The sequence below is a fragment of the Lonchura striata genome, chromosome 8, assembly GCF_046129695.1.
Source record: "Lonchura striata isolate bLonStr1 chromosome 8, bLonStr1.mat, whole genome shotgun sequence".
Lineage (NCBI taxonomy): Eukaryota > Metazoa > Chordata > Aves > Passeriformes > Estrildidae > Lonchura > Lonchura striata.
In genome coordinates this window covers 30,311,501-30,337,042 of record NC_134610.1, presented here as the reverse complement: position 1 = coordinate 30,337,042, position 25,542 = coordinate 30,311,501, and the positions used below count along the sequence as shown (strand labels likewise).

At 39.8% G+C, this 25,542-nt stretch overlaps 1 protein-coding gene across 5 annotated transcripts in view; it reads left to right on the top strand.

Annotated features, from left to right (window-relative positions):
• Positions 1 to 25,542, top strand: part of MYO1B (myosin IB) — a 108,363-nt gene that overhangs the window by 28,181 nt on the left and 54,640 nt on the right. For all 5 annotated transcript variants that reach the window (XM_077785145.1, XM_021531365.2, XM_021531372.2 and 2 more), the window contains exons 3-5: positions 1,100 to 1,215; positions 20,106 to 20,200; positions 23,169 to 23,273. In XM_077785145.1, coding sequence (XP_077641271.1) covers positions 1,100 to 1,215; positions 20,106 to 20,200; positions 23,169 to 23,273 — 316 coding nt within the window. The remainder of the gene's footprint in view (positions 1 to 1,099; positions 1,216 to 20,105; positions 20,201 to 23,168; positions 23,274 to 25,542) is intronic.

Below are 25,542 nucleotides of genomic sequence, written 5' to 3'. Positions count from 1 at the left end.
TGATTGTCAGGTGCTGAGATAGCAGCAGAGAATCATAGCACATTTAAAAAACGATTCTTTTTTTTTCCTTGTGTAGTTATTGTAAATGTAATCCAAGTAATGGGAACCTGTGGCTTTGTGTAGAGCATATGCACCTCCCAGGGAGCACTGGTTACTGGAAAAAAAAAAAATGTTTCATCACTTATTTATTTGTTTCACAGTTGTGGAAAGATGGATGAAACACTTGGGGTTTTATTAACCTTTGGTCAGTATCTGCAGGCAGCACAGAATGGGATTTTGGCATTTTTTGCCACTCAGTGTATTTGATTGCAGCCCTTGGAGCCGTGGGATAAAGCTATGGGATACAGGCACAGAAAGCTGTGGGATACCTGACAGTAGGTTTAAGGATTCAAATTAATTGTGTCATGAGCAGACATGGGAGTCATGGTGTACAGAATTGGTCTTCCTCGAGGCCAGCAGTGCATGGGATCTAACAGAGTGAACAGCACATTTCTCCCTTTGCTTCCCAAGGGTGGTGGTGAGTGCGTTTAGAATCTGGAAATAAAAATTGCACTTCATGTCTGCTGAGAAACCACGGCAGGACTTTGTTTGGCTTGAACCCTGACAGCAAATCTCTCCTTTGACAGAAACCTGTCCAAGGCTGCTCCCCTTCAGGTTTCTTTGGTACCTGAGGCTTTGACAAGGTGACATAAAGTTCCTCCTTGGGAAGAGGGTTTGGTGTGAGTGGCCAAGGGCTGCAGCAAAGCTCGTGTGACATTTGCCATGCAGATGGAGTCAGTTCTCAGTGAACATCTGTGTCCTTTTGCCTTTCCCTCCCCCAGCTGAATTAGTCACAGAAATATAGTATGATTGGGCTTTCTTTTAGAAAACATTCATAAAAGGCTCTCAGTTATGCAGAAATAGCTACTTGGTACCCAACAGAGAGAGTATCTAAAAGGTGGTTTGGAAAGTATGAACATATTTATTCATTGCTACAATTGGGCCCTTATTTTTTTTTTTGTTTGTTTCCACAAAAGTATTAAATGGGTGAGTAATATATAAGCAGCAAAAGTATGTTAAAAAGGAAAACCTGCAATAATTTTCTCTTTTCCTTCAACAGACATACATTGGCAGCGTGGTGATATCAATAAACCCCTACAGATCTCTACCCATTTATACTCCAGAGAAAGTGGAAGAATACAGAAACCGAAACTTCTATGAACTCAGTCCTCACATGTAAGTACAGCAAAGAAATTTTAGTTTTTGTTCTGTCCTGGAACAGATGGTACCAGCTGTCTCTCTCCTCAAAAGATCTGTTGATTAAAGCAACCAAACTGAAAATCACACCACCACTCCCCCAAAATGAATTTTTTATTTGCTCAGCCATATTTTAAAGTGAAGCTAAAATGAGTTACTCTTTTTCTTTCATGCACTTAGGCCCTGGTATGTGCATTTCAGAACATTCCTCCCTAGCTGTTAGCAGTAGCCAGTATTACAGCACTGTGAAGTAAGCAGTCTGTTTTCAAGGAAATCCGTTTTTTTTCGAAGTCCAGATGCCTCCTGGAAGCCTCGAGGTCTTAAATCTGTTTGAATCATATAGTGTTACTTTTGGTATCTGAAATTCTTAATGTGTCTTTGTGCAATGCAGGAAAAAAAAAAAGCCCTCTCATGATGAATGCAGAAATGTGTTGGATATGTCTGAATGGTAACTGTAGGAAAATTAAAGCTTGGTCGTCTTTTCTCTGTGCTGGGTGGAAATGAGCCCAGAAATTAGGACAGCCAGAGCACCCTAAATGCATAATGCAAACTTTACAAATAAAATAGGATGAATAACAGGACAAGGTGCTGTTTGCAGGTGTGGGTGGTGTGGCTGAGAGTAAGGTACGTGGTCTTCAAGGTCTGCATGTTGCAGTAATCATTTTATCTTGCCAGTTTTAGAGGTGAGGCTGAAGGCAGCTGTTCCTCCCCTCAGTGTGACACTGGGAAGAATTGTTTCCAGCTGGTTATGAGGTTGCACCTGACTCTTCAGCCACAGATTCAGGAGACTGACTTGGTCATTCAGTGGTCAGTGTCTAAACAGGGCCATACATTTATGCATCTTCCTTCAGTGCTAACTTTTAGGTTAAATGAAAATTATGTGTAGAAATTAGTGAACTGGTTAATTTTTTGCCTTAACACTTCATCTGTCACTCTCCCAGAAGCATAGTCTGAAATGCAAACAGCTGAATAATCAGATCAAATAAGCTGCTGATAGTTCTTGGACCTCTTGGTTCTGAACTCTGGCTAAATTCAGGTTTTCTTTCTTCACTGCTTTTGTTTAGCAAGCCCAATTGCTTGCTAAATTGACACAGTTCCTTGCTAAAAGAACTTTCTGCTCTGCTAATTTTGTTCAGCTGCATAAAATTTGCTGTCATATGATGGAGTATTTTAAAAATGAAACCTGTGAGTTAGTTTGTCTGACATTGTGAAAGTCAGTATACGCACTTGGTTAAATCTTGAATCAAGTATGTAGTAATATATTGATCTCCACATTTTTCTGTCTCTCTTGAGAGATTGTTTTTGTGAACAGAAATGGTCAAGAGTCATTCTTGTGTGTATTATGAGAGCCTGAACTTGGTAGAAAAGTATTTCATAAACATAATTAATTACTAGTGACAATAATTGTATGGTCAGGTTCCCACCTCACAGCGAGGACTTCTGGAGCCCAAACACTAGAAATCTACTCTAAGAGTAGGAGACTGAAGTGAGAAAATATTGACTTTTAATTTTTGTAATGAGATCTCAATTGCTTGATAGTAATAGATTTTCCTTGCGAGTTTGGATAGAGTCCCTAGTCAAGGGACTAGTCAAAGTGTAAACCTAATTTGTTTTGGACAGATATGATCTCTTCATAAATTTTCTTTATTTTGTATTGCTTCTGTGTGAGAGTTCTGTCTTCTGACACCTGCTAAGTGGACAAAATATCTTTAAAAATAAAGGATTAGGAAATAATCTTATGGTTTCTATTACTGGTACATCATTTCTGAACTGTAGCAATATAAAACGATGTTACTTTAGGGTGACCTTGCTTCCCTTCCCACCTGCCTCTAGATGCTTATGGGAGTTGCAGAATCAAGAGAGTCACTTTTGGCTCTGCTAAAATTGGTAAACTTCTCATCATCTTCAAGAGAGATTTGGGCAGTATTGTAGGTGTATAAAATAAGTGCTGCTGTAGGCTGCTTTATGGCATCTCTGGCAAGCCTAAACCACTTTTCTTCCCCTTTAATGTGGAGTGCCTGGTCCTCTACCTAAGGATTTGTGCTAGTCCAGTTGTCCACTCTGCCACCGTGGAGCTGGTCTTTGGGTGCTGGTTAATAGCTCATGAGTGGAGCTTGCAGGGTGGCCCCACAGTCCTGGGCTGTTCACCCACACTGTGCTTGCCAGGACAGACTGGGAACTGAAATGCCAGCTGGGATGGAGCTGGCATCATCCTGTCCTTGCAGCTTACAGCTAATTCTAGGGTTGACTGCTCTGGCTGCAGTAGGCCACTGCTAAAAGCAGGGTGCAGGCGTGTCTAGGGAGGCTCTGCACTTCCACAGGGACCTTGCAATTTTCACAGTGTTTTTTTTAGTTGCTCAGGAACTTTAATGAGGAGATGCTATGAGGCAAATTGTAATTTAAGCAGTTTGTTCTGCCACGGGGGTAAAGAACCCCCATTGATTTGTGGAAATATACATACTTAGTTTTCTTTGATGTGTAAATCTCTGTTGAGCCATGGACTCTTCAGAAGAATTGATTGTGGGTAAGACCACTGGGAAAGACTTTTGGCTTCTGTTGTGTAATCCTGAACAAAGTAAAATTCTTGATTGTTTAGAAGGAAACTAATGCATCCAACCTAGAAAGCATGTCTAGAAATAAAATTAGATATAGTGTGTTCCTTATTTCAACATCTCTTTTGTATAAGTAATGTAACTTTGGTACTAGTGCTGGTTAGAAAAATGCAAGCAATTAATTAAAACAAACTTTCCATCAGTGCTTTGGTTAGAGATTGCTATAGAAACCAGGTCAGTATGGCACCAAAACTCTTCCATCTCCTGTTGGTATAACAGGTCAAATTCTTCAACGTCTGCAGTTTTGGAGAGAGCATTCAGGTTTGGGAAGCCCAGGATTTAAGTGTCAGCAACTCTAGAGCAATCTGCCATGGGATGTTCCCACAGGGACAGTTCTGTATGGAAGCTCCTGGAGAGCTAAAATCGTATTTTATTAATTTTCCAGGAGTTTCATGTGAGTTTCTGTCTAGGCTGAAGCTGCCTGTGTGTGCCTCGGTGTGATGGGTAAGGAGGGTGTGCTTGAGAATGTCAGCTGTCCCAGGTAAAGAGCAAGCTTGGCCAGCACAGGGAAACAGAAGGAAAAAGAGACAGAAGTTTATCATGCCATGAAGGAAATCCATACCTGTGGGTTTCCTGTTGTGTATGGTCACTGGAGGAAACACTTTAGGGGGTGAAAAATCTCTTCAGGTGTTTTCTTAGCCCTAATCTGAAGGAGGAGGGAGGGAACACCTCGTCCTCTGTTCTGTATTTCCTCAAGAGCGTCTGTGAGAGTGACTGATGCTTTCAGTGACGCCAGTTAATACTTAATTGCAGGGCTTGGACAGAGTTTGTTTTTCTGTTGGTTTGGGTTTTTTTTTTTTTTTGTTTTGTTTTGTTTTTTTTTTTTTTTTTTAATGAACTCTGGAAACTAGAGTAGGGCCACAGTCACACTTTGAATGGGCAGCCAAACTGAATTGCTGAGAGAGAGTTTCTGGTCAGGTGATTTTGGATAGCATTATAGCTGATAAAGTTTGATCCGAGAGGGTTTTAATAGTTCTTTCCTCCCTGACTGCACTACTGTTGTTGTGGCACCATGTAATAAAAGTGTTATTTTTATAGGTCTCCTGGAATGCTTGTTTTCATAGTCTGTGGCTATTTGCATAGGTGTAATAGGAAGTTTACCAAGCTTTTTAATTGCTGGTTTGTTGTTTTTGTTTTAATGTTGTTAATCTTGTTGGTTTTGTCTTTATCTGCAAGGCAGGATCAAACTTGTCTCTGACTTGGCAGGGCAGAGTATGACATTTCAGTGTTCAAACAGTTTGCTACTTGATTTGTGCAGTTCTTACACTTCTGTTCTGCTCTCTCAGTTGATGTAATTACTCTTTCAGTTGATGTAATTGCTGCTCTGCTTACCTTGTGGCTGAGCAAGTCATGAGAGCAAACCAAGCTGTCCATCTTGCTGTTTTACATTGATTTTCACTGGTGGCAAAGGCAGCTGCTGGCTTCTTTGAAGTGAATGCAATGGGAAATCAAATGGATTATCATCCCACATATTTGTAACCATCACTTCCCTACCAGTAACAGGTTTGCATTAAGGGCTTGGTGCTTTCTTGAATTTCCTTATTTAACCTTTTCTCCTGGCTACTAGCAGCTCTCCGTCCCTGGCAGGGAAGGTGGCACGTGGCTTTTTGCTCCCCTTTATGGTCTGAGATGCCCTACATGCTTGCTCTGAAAGAATTACAGATTATTTTAAATTGAGGGACAAAGTAAAAGTGGCAGCTGTATTGCTAATGGCCAGCTACATTCAAATAAGAGTTCAGTCCCTGTGCATTGTTTTTGGCTATGCACTGAAATTTTTAGGGTGATATTAGAAATCTGGAGGTGGCTTTTATCAGACACTTACTGAATCCACTTAGACAATTTGCAGTATATTTTATTTATGTACTCTTGGTTCTTTTTAATTGACATTCGTGAAGTTTTCTGAATAGTTTTGCATGTAAAGCTTGCAAGTTTAAACTTAAATTTACACAGGCAACTCTAGAAAACCTGCTTGCCTTTATGTGGGATACAAGCAAAAATATACCAATGTGATCCCTCTTAAAATGCAATAACAAGGAACTTTTTAATGTTCCTCATTTAAATTATTGTCATGTAGATAATTATTGGGATAAATCATTATCCTGTGGATATCTGCAGTTACTCTGATAATGGATACAATTTGCTGTTTTCTTTTCAACTTTTGAGCCAATGAAATGCTCAATATAGAAGTTATATTTTTGCTTTTGGCTCTTTTTTTTTTTTTTTTTTTTTTTTTTTGGCTGGTGTTGCAGAATTGGATGTCTTCAGTAGCACCAAGGTTTCAGTAACTCTTTTTCCTCTATGATGTAAAGCAAATATTTTTGTCTGGAGGGTGTGATAAAACTCCAGCTGTGAAGGATAGTTTTTACCTGTATGTAAAAGTAAGATTTTACCCATAGGTAGCAGAGTGGTTAAGATGCATAGTAGTTGTCTTGAAGAAGATGATGGTAGGTTGAGAGCCTGTGACATAGTTATGTCTTGTTCATTGCCCCAGTATGTTTATTTTAACATTTCCATTTCAGTTTGTACTTTCCTAATCTTTATTTCTTTTTCTTGTTTTCTCTTTTTTAACTACCCCGCTGTGGTTTTCTTCACCTTGCAGTATCTGATTTTACAGACGTTTTGTTCTTATTCCTAATAATTCCTGACTTCTCTAGAGACTTGGTCTTTGGACTTGTTCATGTGGCTCAGCAGAGTTCTGCTTTCAGAAGAGATTTATGGCTGAGGGAAGATGCTCACTTCAGAGGTTAGTTGGCATAATTGACCACTGGGCAGGGTGGGAACATCTATGACTGGTGGAAATCATAAATAGCAGTTGGAGAAGACTGAGTACCAAATTGTTAAACCCATACTTGGAGTGAATTGAAAGAAGAAGAGGGGGTGGAGCCCTACTGAGAACCTTGAAGTCTTTTTTTGGTAGGGCTGAGACTAATTATTCTCTTAACCTCTGTAGCGAGGCAGAACTGTATGTGTGTGCCCATGAATGTAAGTCCCTCAAGCATAGAGGTGAAAAGGGGATGGAACATCACCCTTGCTTCAAGAGCCAGAAGGACTTTGTGCCTGAGAAGAGCTTCTTCTCTTGCAGTGCTCCCTCACACCAATCATGGCATGCACAGTTTCCTACATTCTACACTTGGTTGGAGACCTCAGAAGTCCTTCTGAGGAAACAAGAGCTTTGAGGAAGGCAGTTGTGATGTGGCCATACTGAAGTGAATGACCTCTGAAGAGGCATTTTGCCAGTTTGAAGGCTTAGGGTATAAAGCAGGGTTTTTTCCACATACAACAACTAATTTAGCTTTTCCTGAAATTTGAGCAGGGATGTTTTAGTGCGTTTGGATAGCACATAATGCAGCCATCTCACCCCAGTGCTCCAGAGTTGCATATGGTCTTATTGACAAGAACAGTATTTGCTTGTTTGCTGCCCATTTTAGATTGCATGAAATTTTCTAATAATGCAGAATAATACAGGAGCTGATTTATAGCAGGATGTATGGTTGTAAGGAAGCTCCAGAAATGCACACAACACCCAAGAAGTATAAACAGCCTGAAAAAGCAGTGTATTTTTGTTGTGCTCTATTTCGATTTTCAGAATATTCTGGAGTGACATTTAGACTGGATTCCAAAGTTTGGTGGAATGAGCCTTTCTGTTGGGCCTCTAAGTAGCTCAGTCTAAATTAAGAAATAAAAAGGTCCTTTAAATTCTCTTGCATGGCACTGGTGCTGTCATTCTGCTGTTGGTATCCAGGACATGGGATGTCCAGGATGGGAACAGACAGAGCAGAGCTGTAGCAGCAGAGATTTGTGCAGGTGGGCTGGGACTGACTGGGCTGCTTGCACACAGGCTGTGTGGAGCCAGGCTGGATTTCTGTGCTCTTGTGGCATTTAAACACTTTCTAGCCTAAGAAGGAGTATATATAGAGTCCTCAGGGGTTATAAAAAGCATCAAGGCAAAACTGCCTCCCAAAATACCCCAGAAGATGGAGAGTTCTGACTGCCTCTGGTCCCACCCTCCCTCTTTCTTGGTCTCTCAGAAACTGCAGCAGTGTATCCTGCTGTGACAAAAGCATTCAAAAGCACCAGTTCTGCTGGCTCACGAAGCTTTTGAGTGTCCACAGCCACAGCAGCTGGCAGTGTGTCAGTCACAGCTCTGAGGTGCCACTGCCAGGGGCCCCTCTGTGGGCAGGACCCAGCTGGCTCCAGGAGAGCCTGCTCATCCAGCAGTGCCTCCTCTGGAGAGCTGTCCTAGCCAACACTCACGTGCCCAGTGGGCTTCTGGAAGAAGAGGAATGCAAGAATTTGGGTACCTTTAAAACACTGGGAGTTTGTAAGGGAAGCACTTAACTTGAGATCTGTTCCAGATGCTTCTGTAACTCTATAATTGTTGTCATGGTGTACAAAGGAAAATAATCTTGGAGCATCCTTCATGAATTAACTGCTGGCTTAGAGCCTCAACAAAATAACTGTGTTTTCAGAACTGTTTTCAAATATTTACTCATACCCCTGTACACAACATACTTCACATTTGACTTCAGTCATGTTGGGGATGGAGGGTCAAATGTTTTTGGTTATCTGTGACAATTTCTCTCTCTCTTCCTTTTTTTTTTTTTTATATTTTTCCCTTGCATGTGAGTGTATTTGTTATAGTCTGTGTTTATTTGTAAGCACAGAAAATTTTGGCTAGGTTATTAGACTGAAGATAATTAAGAAAAAAAAGCAAAAAACCCCATGCCTGAATATATGTAGGGGATGTGTGTAAATGCTTCAGCAGTCTAAACTAATGGTAACTTTTTTACCAGATCCCATTTCTCTCATTTTCCTGGAACTGGATTATTCTGTCTAGCATTTATATTATGCCATTGATATTTTTGGGACATAAAATACAGAGATTTTTTTAAAACTAATTCACATTGTCACATGAAGTAGAATGTTCAATAGCTTCATTTTTCCTTTCATTAGAATTTTGGGACGTTTTGCACACTGAAACTAATGAGTTGTACTTAAAAAGGAGACACTACTGTGTTTCCTTTCTTAAATGCAGTCTGAAAAGTGAGGACAGGTAGAGGCCCTGTCAAAAAGGAGACAAATCCCATTTTATGCACTGTATATACATGGACCAGAATTTTCATTCTGCCTTTCCTGCACTGGCAGCCCGGTACTCTCTTTAAGGTCTGGGATTTCAAATTGCAAGTAAGAACAGCTGTTGTTCTTTCATTGGAAGTGTCTCATTGTGTTTAATGGTTGTCTTTTTTTCTTTTTTTTTTTTTTCCTTTAAGCAATTTAGAGCCCACTAGAAAATGCCCATCTGCTCTGCTAGGAGCCATTGTTGTGATTTTGGATAAAGCATAAACAAGGCTGATGTTTAAAGCCTTAAAGAAGCACTAGTAAAATTTCAGCTTTTGTACCACTGCTAACAGCAGATCACTTCCCATTCAGTCTTTTTATCAGAACCATCATGCAAAAGACTCTGTTTTATTCAACTCTGGGTACAGCATGGTTAATGTAGTTTGGGTTATTAAGGATAAACTTTTTCATGTTAGGAATCAGGAAATACAGTCTTAATATTTACAGTCTAGCACACTGAATAATCTTGTACTTATGTTTTGAATAGATAAGAGAGCTGAGACTCGGATTTACAAACAAAGGTCTGAACTACAAAGTTTAATTGTGGTCATTTCAGTAAATTAGTTTAAATCTGCATTTTTCTTCCATGCAGTTTCCATTTTACATACTGCAGAAATGATTTTTAGTTGCTAAACCTTGTGGAGTTCAAGCTGCAACTGGTCTTAATTACTCCAAGATGATTCTTAGTGAGGATGTATTGAGGATGAGAACAAATATGTGCATTGACATCCTTCTTGAGCATCAGCATTCCAACCAAGGATGTAGATGCAGTAATTGTTACTGGAAACAGTCCACTGGACTGAATTGGAGCCTCATGTTTGCGCAGTCTGAAGGAGCCTTTTCATTTCTTGCTTTGACCATTCATAGCAATATAATTTTGGACATATGTCCACAAATCTCATTCACAAACTTGAGCAAATGGCATTTAATAGACTGGATAGACATGTTAACTCAATGTTGTACCTGAGCTAACAAGCTCTCAGAAGCTCAGATAAGCTTCAGTGCCTACTTTGCCCAGGGGTTCATGGCAGGGACTTTATTTGGAAAGGAGAGCTGGGAGGCAGAAATTTAGTTGTGCAAGCCTTCTTAACTTCTTAACAAACTACTTGGATTGTTAAGAGAACTTAAGAGTTACTCGCAAAATCAAAAAGGATTCAGTAACACCTCTGAGTAGAGTAGCAGCATAACTATGTAATTACATAGCGTTGACATTGCCTTTCAGATGTTTTCCAGATAAGTGAATTACTTTGATTTGCAGTTCTGTCATGTTGTCTCTGATAAACTTGTGGGCAGCAGCATTCTAGCAGAGCCTAGATTTCAAATCTGGTGAAATGTGAAACCAGCTTAGTTTAGCTTACAAATAGCTCTGAGGATGTGAGACTGCTCCTACTGCCCCTCTGCCCCGCTCTGCTGCGACCCCGCCTGCAGGGCTGCATCCAGCTCGGGGTCCCAGCACGGCAAGGACAGGGACCTGCTGGAAGGACTCCAGATGATCAGAGGGATGGAGCAGCTCTCCTGTGAGGAAGGGCTGAGAGAGATGGGACTGTTTAGCCTGGAGAAGAGAAGGCTTTGGGGTGGCATAATTACAGCCTACCTGAAGGGAGCCCACAACAAAGGTGGAGGGGGACTTCTGGCAAGAGCGTGAAGTGACAATTCAAGGGGAGCTAGCTTCAGACTGAGGGTAGGTTTGGATTGGATATCAGGGAGAAATCCTTTACTGAGAATTTCTCAGTAAATTTTCTCTTTACTGGTGAGAGACTGGAACAGTTGCTCAGAGCAGCTGTGGCTGCCCCATCCCTGGAAATGTTCAGGACCAGGCTGGATGGGGTTTGGAGCAACCTGGTCTAGCAAAGGTGTAGCTGCCCATGACAGAGAGGTTGCAACAACATGATCTTTATGGTCCTTTGCAATTCAGTCCTATGATTCTCTGATTGTATTTCTCCAGTACCATGATATTAATTTGGTGGAATGCTTGGCATTTTTTCTGCTGGCAAACTGTTGCAGTCCACTGGAGTGTTGCTCTAATGCAGGACTGACATCTATTTACCTGTCTTACCAGACAGAGCTATGAAGTCACTCCACAATGTATCTTTTGAGATGTTGCAGCTCTTAGTATGTGCTGCAGGCTGGAGTTTAATTATGCAGGATTATTTCTTTGTGAGGTGAGACCTTTTAAAACATGTCCCTTTCTGTGCAGTGAGTATGTGAAACTGTGCACCACACTTTGCTGTTTTTCTCTCCCCGAGTACTGGAACATGTTTCTTGACTTTAGAATAAAGGAATAAATTTATTTTTCTCTCTTTAGTTAGCAAAGCAGAACAAATTTGTGTGGAAAGCACTGATAGTTCTGCAATAAAATTATTTGCAGTGAGAGAAGTCCCTGCATGAACACATGGTATCAATAAACCCTGCATGGTTCCAAAACTTGACTTGCTGTATCTCTGCTGTCATTGCATCAGGAGGAAATTGCTTATTTCTGCCTTCTGACTTCAGGATGCTTCCTAGGGCTGCAGGAAAAAACCCAGGAATTTCTATTTGCTAAGCAGGAGAATGGTTTTTTTGAGGCAGAGACATGGAACACTATTTGCTAAACATTTTTTCATGTGAAATCATAAGAGCAGCACTCTGCCATCAATGCTCCAAGAAAAACCCACAACCAGCACAGCCCTATTGTGGTTTCATCTGCGAGATGAGGAAGTCACAGGAGTTTTTGAACAGAGCAAATCAGTGCTCTGCCACTGTCTGGGAAAAGCACACACTGTAAGTCACAAAGATAGAAATCCTATCTATAAATTAAAAAAAGGAGAAAAGCGATTCATAGTATATTCCTGTCTGTATAGGAATAAGCAAGTTATAATGATCATTGTTCCTCTAATAGGATTATAGAGTTTTGTCTTCTAAAAAGAAGGGTTTAGTTTTAACAAAACTTAACTGTAGTCTGGGCTTGTTATTTCTGAAATAGCTATGAATAATTTTAAGGGCCCCTTTTTAAGCACTATCTGTGTTTTAAAAATGAGAAATAATTGGTTTGTATTATTTTATTTTGATGGGAAAAGTATTCTTTTTAGCCAGCTAAGACAGGATGAATTACAGTTTTGGGGCTGTTTACTGATAGAATGTTATTCTCATGGTGTAGCAGCATAATCAAGGCATTTCTTGCTCTGTAGGAAAAGATTTAGTTGATGTAAAATTTGGTTGAAGCTGAACTAAACATGTGTGTTTGGCAAGTGAACTTCCCTGTGTTTCATGCACATTCTATATTAGGTACAGAAACTAGTTCATTTTTCTGTAAAAATATTGAGAGCCTCTATATTTCCATGCAGAAAGGGAATGACTGTTTTCTCCTGCTCCCTTTTTCCTCTCTGTCCCAGCAGCCCTTCATTTCCACACACAAGCAAAAGCTCAGAATTGCAATTCAAATCTGCTTTTGCGTAGATGAAACAGTGAACTGGGATTTTAAATAATTTTGTACCCTCTAGTTAAACTCTGACAGGAGCCAAGCATGGCAAATCAGTTTGCTCCTCTCTTCCCTTTCTGTTCAGCTGTCTGACCCCTTGCTGCTCCATTTGAACCAGGGAAGTGGAATAAATCCCAAATTTTACAAGTTCAGCCTCAGGGACTGGGAAGCTTCAGAAGGTCTGTGGAAGAAAATGAGGAGCTTGCCACCAGCATTTCTGCTGTGCCATGAAGCTGCTTCTCCCCTGGTGTCTGCAGGCTCCTCCAGTGCATTTGGGATGGCAGGTCAGGGAAAAACCTGCAGCCTGTAGTTTTGGAGTAAGAACACAGAGTGTAAGGACTTGGCTGGTTTAGGCAGTCATTAAATCAAGCATGTGATTGCTGATTCATCCTCGCAAATAAACATCTAATTAAATCTGACTTTTGATGAAACAATAGAAAACACTTCCTGTACTTCCCTTCAGTGATATCATAGCCCCATAAAATTATTGGTTTTGTGAACAGAAATGCCTTTTCCCTCAAGAAACCTGCAATCTTTGCAGTGCAGGTGAGAGCAGACTGACTTGGAGTAGGTGTGTGGGAGGCCTGTCCGTGCCCTGTGTGACTGTGCAGGAGCTGGTGTCTGCCTTGGGTAACAGCCTGGTCTTTGGGGTCAGAGAGTGCTGGGGTGACAGAGTCATCTGGTTAGCGCGGTGGGACTGGGACTTACTGGTTGCTGCTGGGCTGAACCCCAGAGTTTTAGTATGGGTGAGGAGGTGATGGTTATATGCCATCCAGCTGCCTGATGCAATTTCAAGTCAAGAGGGAATCCAAGCCAAGCTGCTCTTCTGAAAAGCAAGGAGATACTTGCTTCCCTGCCCCACCTCAATTTATGTGTATTTTCACTTCAATGCCATGAACCTGCTCCAAACAGGAGTGTGCTATTTTAGTTCCCTTCTTTAGGCAAAGCCACGAGTCCTGTTTGTGTGCAGCTGCAGGTGTTTATGGTGGGTACAGCTGGCACTGGCCCATGTCAGCTCAGTTTGCTGTGCCCTGGAGCACCCAGCTCAACCTGGTCTTCCATGGAAAACATGTCAGGGGGACAGGGATGGGCCTGTGGGCTTGGCTATCTGCAGTACCAGGGCTCTGCCTGCTGCTCCCTATGTTCCTTGGAGGAGCCAGCCTTGGGCCGTGCCCATTACTCTCCTCTCCTCACGGGCTGCTGGGTGTGTCTCACTGCCAGCTGACAGGACTGAGCTGTGGGATGGCATGTGGCCATGCTTGCTAAAAATCAGAGAGAGAGAGTAGTCTGGATTGGCAAGAGGCATGGTCATCCTCAGCTACAGAGATCCTGTTTTGCACTTGTTGAAGGAAAATAAGGCAACAGCTGGGTCACAGGCTCCTGGTAAAAGGCACTTCTTGTTTTCCATCACATTAACGTGACCTCTAAGAATATGTCTTAGATGTTGTTGAAATAGGCAGAAAATCAATGGCTGCATTCTTGGCTTTTCTGTACAGTGCTGGGGAAATATTGCTGTTGGTTGAAAAAACTTTTTTTTTTCTTTTTACTTATAGTAAAAGGAAGTGATCAAAACTGATAAAGCCTCCCTTAGAGTGGAAACATGTACCATCCTGTGAGAGGGAAAAGGACCAGGCTTTGGTGAGCTGGGTGGCTGTGCAGGCACAGTATTTTCAAAGAAGTATTGTCTGAACCTCTCTATAGGGAGGTTTTGGAGTTGAAGTTCGTTAAACACATCTTAAATCTGCCTCAGTCTGAGACAAGATTTTCAGCAAGAGCTTTTTTCTTTTTGCCCAGACCTCAGATTATTGGTCTGAGACAAATCTTCTGCTAAACCTGAAGTGTGTATATGAGCATCAGAGGTTATATTATATTCCCAGTCTATCAGAAAATAAATCTCCCTGGCTTAATATTAGCCTGTGTACTGAAGTGTCTTACTCATGAAAATTGAATGGCTTTGTCCTCTTCCCCCCTCCCTTTTTCTATGTCCCTTCCCTTCTGTAAATGACTGCTGCTTCTTACAAATCAAATGATTTGCACAGCTTTGGGCTTTATTCTGCATCTAATAATGTCACACTGGTTCATGTGAATAGCAAAGTGGGGAGGGTGCAGGAGGTGCCCTTCTGCTGAGTGTATTACAACACAGTGTTGTTGATAAAACAGGTTTCTGTGCTCACCAGGAAAATGAAAATGGAGGATATGAATGGGAGCAAAGGCTTTCCATCTGTCTTAGCACACCTCTTTATCCTGGTGTTTAAATTAGTTGTATTTTATCCCCTGATTGGCATTTTTGAAAGAGCAGCTGCTTGCCTGTGAAGGTCCATCCTAGCTGATGCTCCATCAATTCAGCTGTTACTTTATTCATCCAGTGGCAGGCTAATCAACCTTTTCTTTTCAAGTGTGTCAAAGTGCTGAACATGAGACAGTTTGTAATTATGGAAAATGGGAGTACACTTTTTATCCTTAGGGCAATTAAATGATTCTACACTATGAGCTAATACTATAAATAATCTCTTACAGTTGTTTTTCCTGAATGGTGAATTTTCCACTGAGCTTCAATGGGTGGGGGAATATATATATATAGCAAATAGTGGTGATTTACAACATAAAGCCTCAAAGCACTATATAAAATCTGCTTTGACTCTTCCTAGCTCAGGTTGTTAGAATTTTTATACTGAAACAAACTGTAATTCTGATGTTTTCCCACTGCATGTCATGAGAGGAAGAAATTATTTCTTTGCTGTTACCCTGAACACTTCTATGCATTTAGAAAGAGAAGGATGGAAATTAAATGATGCTCTTAAGTAAACTTGAAGTAACTACATTACATTTTATGTAAAATTTATATTAAAAGTGCATGCACAATTTACATATTACTGCTGTTCTTTTTAGTCTAGCATGGTATATAGTTTTTGATAAGGACTGGCCTTTAGCATCCCTGGTGTGCTTAGACATGTTTGGGCAGAAATGAACCCTGGTAGCAGGACTCTGCTTCATGAGGAATTGGAACAGTCAAGAAAAGAGGTTTTCCTCATTTCCTTTGAAAGCAGCAAACAAGTTGTCAGCCAATAGCCAAGATTAAGCAATAGATGTTCTGACATGGGGACCAAGGATCTCTGAATCAAAGCAACAGCTGGTGAATAAATGAATTGACTCTATTAGTGCATGAGAAGAGCAATTGGAGAGAATTTTAAATAGTGTTAACAAGTTACTTTTAATTGAGAATGCTAAGGAAAATGAAAGGAAGTGTAAAAATGATACCACAAATAAGTACTGGTATCTGGCAAATACTGACCCTGGTTGGGCTTACAGGAAAAAGGTGGTAGAAAAGCTGCTCCTGTGCAGTGAATTTCTGACTTATAAGAATGAAATTTTGATGGCTTTTGTAATTGTGGGTGCAAGCTGGAGTGTTCAAATGCTGCACTTGCTGCTTGTTTCAGAGTGAGTGGGTGGGATCCTGGCTCCTGTCTCTTCCTGACCCCAGATTACTGTTTAAGCAGAGATGCTGTTGAGATCTTGAAAATTGCCAGAGCCCTTTGGAAGTTTCCCTTGGAGGGCTGTGCTGTTTCCCTTTGTGCAGTTTTTGGGTTAGGACTTTGTGACAGATCTGGCCATCTGGAGCTGGTGGCTGAAGAGGCCGTGCTATAAAGCAGCAGAGCCTTCTTCCTGAGCTAGGTGTGGGCGGCGTTTCGGTTTCAAGTTGCTGCTATACTTAAGTCTGAGCTAAAAGAGAGCCCCAGCAAATATTTCTGTGTTTGTTGTGGTGAGAGGATGTCATCTTCCTCCATGAAAACCTAAAAATCAAAGCAGAGCTTATTATAAGGTATGGTAACTGACACTGCTGACGCACTCATCAGCTAATTCGGAACACATGGTTTATAACTGCTTTTTAAACTATTCTGAAATTTTACTTAGGCTCTGTAATTGTGTGGTGGCTCGAAGAGTGGTATATGGTTTAAATCCATGGTTGCAAATGTTGGCTGTACAGAGCTATGTCTCTTCATGTTACTAAAAGGAAAAGGCAGGCTAGGATTCTTTGTGGTCTATAGACCATTAATATGTGTTAAACTTAAACAACCTTAAATGACATTTAAAAAATAGGCAATAGCATGAAATTCTATTATTTTTATCAGCTGGAGTTTGAACTTAAAGAACTCAAAGTTTGAACTAAAACACTCAAAGTTTGTTTTTGTTTGGGTTTTCTGTTACTGTAAAGATTATTATAGATGTTGATAATAGAGAGGAAGGACTGTGAGGTGTAATACTGTGTCATGAAAGTCAACATGTCAACAGTCAATGTCATGAAAGTGTCATGAAAGTCAACAGTCACAGTATAGATGTATCTTTTTCTTTAAGATTAAGATCTTTGTTCAGACTGACATAAATGTGCTATTGCTCTTTTGCAGTGCCAGAAAGACAAGCCATAGTTGTTTAAAAAGACTCTTGGTTATTCCTCCTCCAATTGGATTGTTGGAACAGTGGTTGAAACATTAGTGGTAGATTTTAGAAAACTTCTACTGGGTTACTTCTGATAAGTACTTGTGCAAAACTTCTTTTAAAATGAGTTGACTTATTTTTTCTTTTGTCTGTAATAGATAATATTTGATACCCTGGTGGGGTATTAGGCTTTGTGGGTTGTGTAAATTAGAAAAAAATGGCAGCAAATCTCTGACTAGATTGGATTAACCCAGAACTGGATGAAATTCCCCTCTCTCCTCCAACTTCAGAAACCTCATTGCAGTATTAGGCACTCAGTTTTTCTGTGGAGGAAGGACAAAAAGCATTATTTGGTCTTTAACTATGCAGTGCAGGCAGAGTTAATAAATCTATCAAGCAGTAAAATAGATTTTGACAGGGGCTGTTGAGAAACTTAAATTCAGTGTATTAGAAAAGATGAATGGGTACTAAGCTGATTAACTTGTAACTCAGTATATCAACAGAGAATATTTCCTCTGTTCTTGATGCTGATTTCATTTTCCAGTGTGAAACTACTGCCAAAAAAGTTGTTTCAAAAGTGAAAAACTTGATGGCCACGATTGTTTGAAGGACAAGAGGCACAGAATGAGCCATCCAGTCTGTAAATTTGAAAAGCGTCTCAGAGTTTTATCTCCTTGCTGAAAGACAGTTTCCCTTAGTATTGTTAAAGCTTGTCTCATGTGGCCCATGAATGCTCAGTGAAGTTTATTTATTTCATCTTCATCCTGTTGCTTTTAATTTTTTTCTTTAAGAAAAGGAAGGTAGTGCTGGAATAAGTTTTTCTGAGTGCTGTTGTGCTTTTCAAACTGCAAGTATATCTGCAGCAACATTCAACAAATATTATTAATTTCCTAAATATGTCCTCTAACAGAGTCTGGTAAAGTGTTATTGCTACTGTAGTTTGGATTCCAAATAGTAAAATGGGTGCCAGAAATTGTGTCATGGTCTCTCAGCAGCAACAGCAGCAGAATATTTTATATTTTTTTGCTAGTTTTCCAGCATGTTGGCCACATCACAATGTGACTTTGTTGTAATGCTAAAAACATTACAGCCTGCTACTCTCTTGTAAACACATTTTCACCTCCAGCTGAACTGCTGAGTTCAAATGCTTCAATCAGCACAGCAGTACGAAGGTTTGAGAGCTCAGCCCTGCTCGAGTTCCGCGGGATGTGTATCCAAAGGAGTCTTTGATCACGGGTGTTAGGGGATGGTCCAGCCATCTGTGCAGAGAGAAGAATTGTAATTTAGCTAAAGCCTTGGACAAAGCAGGCTGGAGAAAAGCAGTGAGAGGTGGAGCCCTGGGCGGGCAGTGGGGCTGGGCAGGCAGATGTGCTGCAGGAGAGAAAATGGGAGGGACACAAAGTTGGGGAAACATGGCCTGAGCATCCTTGGCAGGCCCTGGAGAGGGAGGGAGGGTGTTAGTGCTTAGGAGCAAAGGAGCTCTGAGGTGTTTCATTTCCCCATTTTCCAGGTTGTTCAGAATGCCCTCACTTGGTTGCCTGGGTCTCTTGATGGGCTGGTAAAACGATGTGACCATAAAGCCAAACAGGCAAACAAAACCAAAACCCAAATAAGCAAATGTGAAATGAATCTAATACAGGTGAGGGATGAGGAAGTAGAAAAACAGTGTTGCACATGCACCTGATGATAAAGTGGAGACAACATGTCATGCTCTTCATATACTTTTTGGGGGAGAGAAGCCTGAAGCTCAGGGACAGTGGTAGTAATAAGTATGGACTAATCTTAGTAGATGTAGGTTTAATATTTGAAGCTTTCAAACTGCAGCAGTAGGAGGCTCTAGACATGGCCCTGTGTGGCTCTCACTGCCTGCATCGTGCTGTTCCTGCTTCCCATCACTGGTGTCATGACAAAGAGCTTGCTCTTCTATAAAGGAGCTGTGGTTGCCTGTGAAAAAAAAGCACCCTGTAGCTGTGTTGTCCAAAACAAACACTTGATCCGTTTGCTGTGATCAGCTAAATGTGAAGCTCCTGAACTGTTGTAGAATAAAGAATCAAGTTTCTAAAAAGTGCATTGAACCTGCAATGATCCTGCATCTTATGTTGACCTGAGAGTTAATTTCTGTTTTTCATACGTGGTTTGTTTGCTGTAAATAATAAACAATATCCACGTTTGGAGCTATATAAACAGTAAATATTTTACTAGATGCAGTAATCTAACAAAACTCTTGGTCTGTTGAACAGCTGTTTATTTTGTGTAAAAATATGCTGTGTTTGGAAATCATCTTTTTTCTTTAATTGGGTTAGGCATTTGTGCCTTTTTATTTGGATTTTGCTTTTATGTTATTTTTCAAATGCTATTTAAGTTCTTCCAAGAGGGAAAATCTTAATTTCCAGAGTACTTCATTCCATTAATTGAAAAATGCAGTTGAAAGAAAAATCTTTGTTCTGTCTCAAAGTTACTACTAAAGAAAACTAAATATAAGTCAACTATCTGCACTTCTCCAAAGTATATGTTGCTGCATGGCAGCAGAGCACATCTGGATTCAAATTGCAGCCCAGGAGTTTCAGGGTCATGATATTCTGAGCTCCAGGAAAAGACATTTTCAGTGCAGGAAATCTGTTGGTTCTTATTATATACTTCAGGTTCCCTATGTGACATCACACTTACTGGGTTAAGAACACAGTTAGTGGGAAATAATTCTGCATATTCATACACAAGTCCAGCTGTACCCAAAGGCTTAAAATGCTCAGGGTTTTATAAGGCGATGAGATTTCTTCTTACTGAGTAGCAACTGTGGCTTATGGTGTAATTATTGCTCAGGGTTGTCCTCTTTCCTTTATCTTACAGACATCTCAGACAAACCATGCCCTGATGTTGCATTGACATTTTTTCAGTGGAGAATATGACATTTTGTTCAATGAAAAAAAATAGTTACACTTCCCTAAAATTCTGTTATTTTGTTTTTACTTTATTGTCTTAGGAAAATTTCAGGATTATCTTTGCTTGTTCCTGAAGGAGGTCTAAGTAAGCCTCTGAGTAAAAGTACCCATTTTGCTTCTGAGTGTCTTTATGTTCTGAAGAGATGCTTCACCACTTATGGAACATTAGCACTTGGAGAATTTTGGGGTTATTTTGTTGGTTTTTTTTCTTCTTCCCGGGTGTGTGAAGGACAGATTGTAATTATTGTCAGTATTTGGTAGTTTGGGGATTTTTTTCTAATTCTCTATTGTCTCTTTCTTTCTTTGCAGCTTTGCTCTATCTGATGAAGCCTACAGGTCTTTAAGGGACCAAGACAAAGACCAATGCATCCTTATCACAGGAGAGAGTGGAGCTGGGAAAACAGGTAAGGAGCAGTTAGAATCTGATTAAAAATCATTTAGGGTTTTTCAGAGTCTTGAAAAGGGAAGCTGGAGTTGGTAAGAGTTAAGAGATGTCAGTAAATCTTTGTGTCTGGCCACTGCAGAAAGTGAGTGCTGCCACTTGTTGCTGCAGCAGTGAACTCACATAAAATAATGTTTTTACACACTCTGACCACGTTGAAGTCCATGTTAGTACATGTTAGTGCAGTGTCCTCATCAGTATCCAGAGCTGCACCAAAGTCAAGCTGACTTGTCACAGAGTTTTGCAAGGGCCAGAAAATATTTAGGCTGGCCTGGTGGGAAACTTGAAGACATGGAAAACTGAATGCTCTGAGTTTTCTATATTTGATACTTCCACTTGTCTCTCAATAAATACATGTCTTTAAAAACTGGATTATACTATTTATCTAAGGAAAAGAAATAACTGTAACTGATTACTTTGGAAATTTTATCAGCCTTTTGCACACTGTGCTCAGCTACAGTGCTGAGACTGGTTCGTGTGCCAGAACACTGAGTTTCTTAGGCAAAGCTGACAATTCCTTGAAAATGACTGCTGGTTTTTAAACTGGAAGGTTAGAAACCAAGAGAGGATTGCATAACTACAGTGCATTTTAGGTAGACCTTAAAGAAAGAAGCCAGTTATTTCCAAGATAGCAATTTAAAACAGAGGTGATTTGCAAGAGAGACAGCGGGTAGGAAGGCATACATCTGTTTCCAAGTAATTTGAGAGATTTTTCCCTTGCATCTGAGAATATGTGGGGCTTTGTGTGCTTATTCTGAGCAAGACTCAAAGTAGGCAACAAGAAGTTGCTTTCCAAGACTTTGGAAACATATAAAAGTGTATAAAGTGTGGTCATCATCTTTAGTGCTCTTAGATTAGTGGCATGTAATTGAGAAGCCTTGAAGTCTTGCAATATAATCCTTATTTACACTTCAATGTCAGGAAATCGTGTTCAGTAGAGTGTAGTTTAAAAAACTCAAGTTCTTATTAATATGACTCTTTGAGGTTCTGTCAAGAAGTTCAGATTTTAGCAAAGAGTCCTAGACAGGTAGTGTTTAATGTCTTGATTTCCTCACAAACTGTGAATTATCAAGCACCTCATACTATTGAGGCACACATATTATTGCTTTATTAATTTGAAAGGTGAATCAGAGGTTGAGTTGTTTAACTTCTCTGTATGTAAATAGATTTGTATAGAGGCATTGAGGGTACTGTAATTTTTATAGCCATATAGGAAATAATATGAATTTTTCCTTTTTTATAAAGTTAAGTACCAAATAGGAGGTGGAGAGGGCAGGAAGTTCCTGGAGTTAAGGAAACAAACTTCTTACTACAGATACACTCTACAACTGTGTTTTAAATTTTTGGTAGCCACAATATTTGACATTTTTGCCCTGGAAGAACTGAAATTGAACTATCATCAGTAGAGCCTTTTTATTTATTTCCAATTTTTTCCGTGTTTCTCTGCATGTTTTTCATGCTAACTGATAGTAACTTTGGGCAAGAAAACATGATGCATCACCAGAATAAGGGGTGTCTCTAAATGTTTTTAAATTTTGGGGTAATAACTCCCTTCCTGATGTCTTTCTTGGGCCAGAGTTCCTAATGAGAGAAAGGGCCTTTATTTTCTTTTGCTGATATTGAAAGCCTGTACTGAAGTCATTGTGTGTAAACTATTATAATAGCTTTTTTTGCTGCTTCAGTGCATGTTTCTCTCAGTGACTGAGTGCCTGTGCTTAAAGATGTTGACTGTTTTAGGAAATATTTTAAATTAAATAATTGGGTAGTTCCAATCTTTGAAGGGAACAGAGTCAAAAACGAGAGCTGGGTTTGAGGCACAAATAAAGGAGATGGGAGCCTTCTGAACATACCTATAATTTTTGCTCCTTTCTTGCTTCCTATGTGGGAGGTCTTCTCATTTTCCTCTACACATGGGATAGTAATATAATGCTAACAAACAAATTTGGTTAAATAGGAAAAATCAAAATGCAGGGGATAACGTCTCATCTGTCAGTTCTTTCCTGAAATGAGACACTGAAGTTTCTAACAGATCTCTGAAGATCTGTTACAAATGTAATGATTTTTTTTATGACCACAGTCTGGAATTGATAGGGTTTCCAGCTGTTAGTAATTACATTATATATCAGCCAGTATTGCCTGAAATTTCACTATCTTGCATTGTAGTAACCATCACAGACTCTCTTTATAAACCAAATCATTTTCCAGCTGCTTTTTCCTGACTAGCAAAAATGGAAAGGTTGGATAAATTATCTAATATTTGTTTCTATCATGGGTGATTGACACTCATTTGAACTCAGCTTTGAGAATCCAAAAATTGTTCCAAACTTTCTTAAAATCAACTCCAAACTAGTTTTATTGTTTAAATGAATGCCTCACTTTTTCTGTTGGTTTTACTTTCAAAGAGACTGCAGCACTTTATGTGATGTTGCAGTTACTCAGTTGCTTGTAGATTAGAGCTGTAATTACAAGTGTGTAAGTGTTGTATGTTTGCACTTGTGTATCTGCTGATATAAACTGATTGAATTTTGTGTCTTGAAACTGCCTGGGCCTGTTTATTTTCAGGCTAGATTAAAACATTTCCAGTGTGTCAGCAGGGGATAATGTTCTTTCCTTTCAGAATGCCTCTTACTGAAGCTAAATGAAGAAGGAGCAGGTAATGTGCTGAATCCAGTGGTGGCTTTTTTTTAGCTTGGGTAGAGGCTCTAGGTATTTAAATCAAGAGAATTGCTGATGTAATGCCATGGGTCTCAGAGCAGGGCATGCTCCTTCTGCATTTCCAGATCTTACAACAGTGCAGGAGAAAACTGGAATGAATGTGCTCACAGTTTCTGTCTGGCATTGAGAAAATGTGATGGAGATTTAGTCTGTAAAATCATGTTACAGCCTTTTTGCCAATGCTTATCACTATTTTATTTGGCTCTCCCCCACAGAGGCAAGCAAACTTGTCATGTCATATGTGGCTGCTGTGTGTGGAAAAGGGGCAGAGGTTAATCAAGTAAAAGAACAACTTTTGCAGTCAAATCCAGTCCTTGAAGGTAAGAATTTCACAGAGTATGTGCCAGCATATTACCTGTGTGTGCACTGGTGTTCCAGCTGAGCTGGTTTGGATAACTCTGATGCTTCATTGTTATTTGGTGTCCAAAACCATAGGAGATGCTTTATGTGAATACATCTGCAGGATTTTCTTCAGTGGTGTGTATGCTTTCTTTTCTTCTTCTGAGAAGAAGATGGTTTTCCTCATGCAGGAAGAGCTCAGGAAGTTAGCTCATACTTCCCAGCCTCCTCCTGCTGCTCTCAGGGGGGCTTACACTTTCTTAACCCTGCCTTGATGATGCTTGTCTGTATCAAAAGACTTGACTTCAGTCCCTCTGATTCATTTCCTTTCAAATCATATTATTATAGTCTCTAGTAAACAAACAAGCTCTGTAAGACATTATTTCTCTTTTAGGGAAAAAAAAAAAAAGAAAAAAAAAGAAAAAAAAAAAAGGGTGAAGAAATGGATCTTAGGAAAAACTAAGTCAATCCATATGCATGCCTGTTGTTCCCTGAGACTTGTTTCTTGGGTCTGGTGACTGTTGGCCTGTTCTTCCTGACAACTGCCATTCCTGCTTTCCCATGAAAGACTTATTTTTTTTAATTAGTCATTTTAATTTAAACATGTTGGCTGCCAGAAACAGGATCTCCTCTTTTTTTTTCCCCCCTGGAGATAGGATGTATGATCCTCAAAGCTTGCAGTTCTGTCCCATTGTCTAATAATTGCCTTCAGAAGTTCCTTGGTTGGCATTGACTTATTTAGATCGATTGTGTCAATTCCTGGCTGAGTCTTATCCAGAATTTTCAAAGCTGTTGTGGTGCTGAGACAAAGTCAGTTGTCAAAAGACAATTTTGCATTATGACCAGATCATATGTGGTGTTTGTAAATACTGTTGAATGTCAACATTATGTTTACTGCCTTGTTAATATGTGATGAATTGTAACCTATAGGGGATAAGGACTCTACCAATGAAAACAGAGGGAAAAGCAAAAAAAAAAATCAAATGAAAGGGAATGCAAGAAGTTGGACAGAGAGCAGTGGGAAGTGGATGGTTAAAACATGGTCTTTGTACACAAAACAGAAATTGTAAGCAAAGACTTGTAAAGAAAGGATGAAATGATGACATTTAAGAATAATAGAAGTGCTGGATAAGCCTTTCTTTGATCAGCTGTGTTCCCCTTAAAGCTGAATGGGGGGATTGCAACCCTCCATTGTTTTGGGTTCACAGAGAAGAGCTGTGTTGTGTTATCACTGTTCTGGAAGCAGATTTCAGATACAGACAGAAATGGCATGGTGGGTACTGAGGCTTTTTTTGCCAGAGCTAGATTGTTCCCCAGGGGCTGCCAAATGATGTTGATTTCTTGTTGGTTTGTGAAGCTTTGTTTTAATACAAGAGGAATCAACTGAGCTTACTGAAGATTGCCTTATTTTATGATGATAAATGATGATTGGCTTTTCATTTTAAGGTACTATTGGTTGTACTTGACGTGCTGGTAATGCCTGTTTAGCTTTTTTGGAAAGTTGGACACTGGGTTATTTCATAAGGAATAAAAATTGAGCAAGCCTGGCTGCTTATATAGGTTTTAGGAAGAAATTAAGCATTTGTGGTTAGATTTATTTTTCTTTGGTTGTGTAGTTCTGTTTCAGTCAAACTGCAGTGCAAGAAAATGACATAAGTGTTACATATGCATAATTTATCTAATGGGATTATTTTTATTAAACTACAGTTGCTACTGTAAATTAACTTTTAGAAACAATGAACTTTGGGGAAAACCAAGGAATGTGCCTCATGCTTTATAATGGAACATTTGTGCTTGACTCCATGCAGTTATAAATGACTTTACTGTTCAGCACAGTGTTTAAGAAAATGCAGCTCAGAGATTTGGTTGTTGAAAAGATGATTTATTGCAGGGCATAAAGATTTAAAAACAATTCTTTCACTTATCCTGGCCTTTAGGATCAACAAACTTTTCATTTTGGCTCTAGTTCTTTGGTCAAGAATAAATCTACTCATGCAAGTTTGTGGAAGCCTAAAGGCATGTATTTATTTCTGTCCAAAAAACATTGACTTGACTTGATCTTCCAATATATATATGCTATGTAAATAAATACTTGGATAAATAAAGTCTCCTGTTGGAAGTAGGAGTGCTGTGCCTAATGATGGAGGGGACACTCCTGTTTGACTCCATGTGCTTGGACAATGTGGGAGTTTGAGAGCTTGAATTGTCCTCCCATGAGTTGTTGTCCTGCCCATGTTCTAAGATGATGGC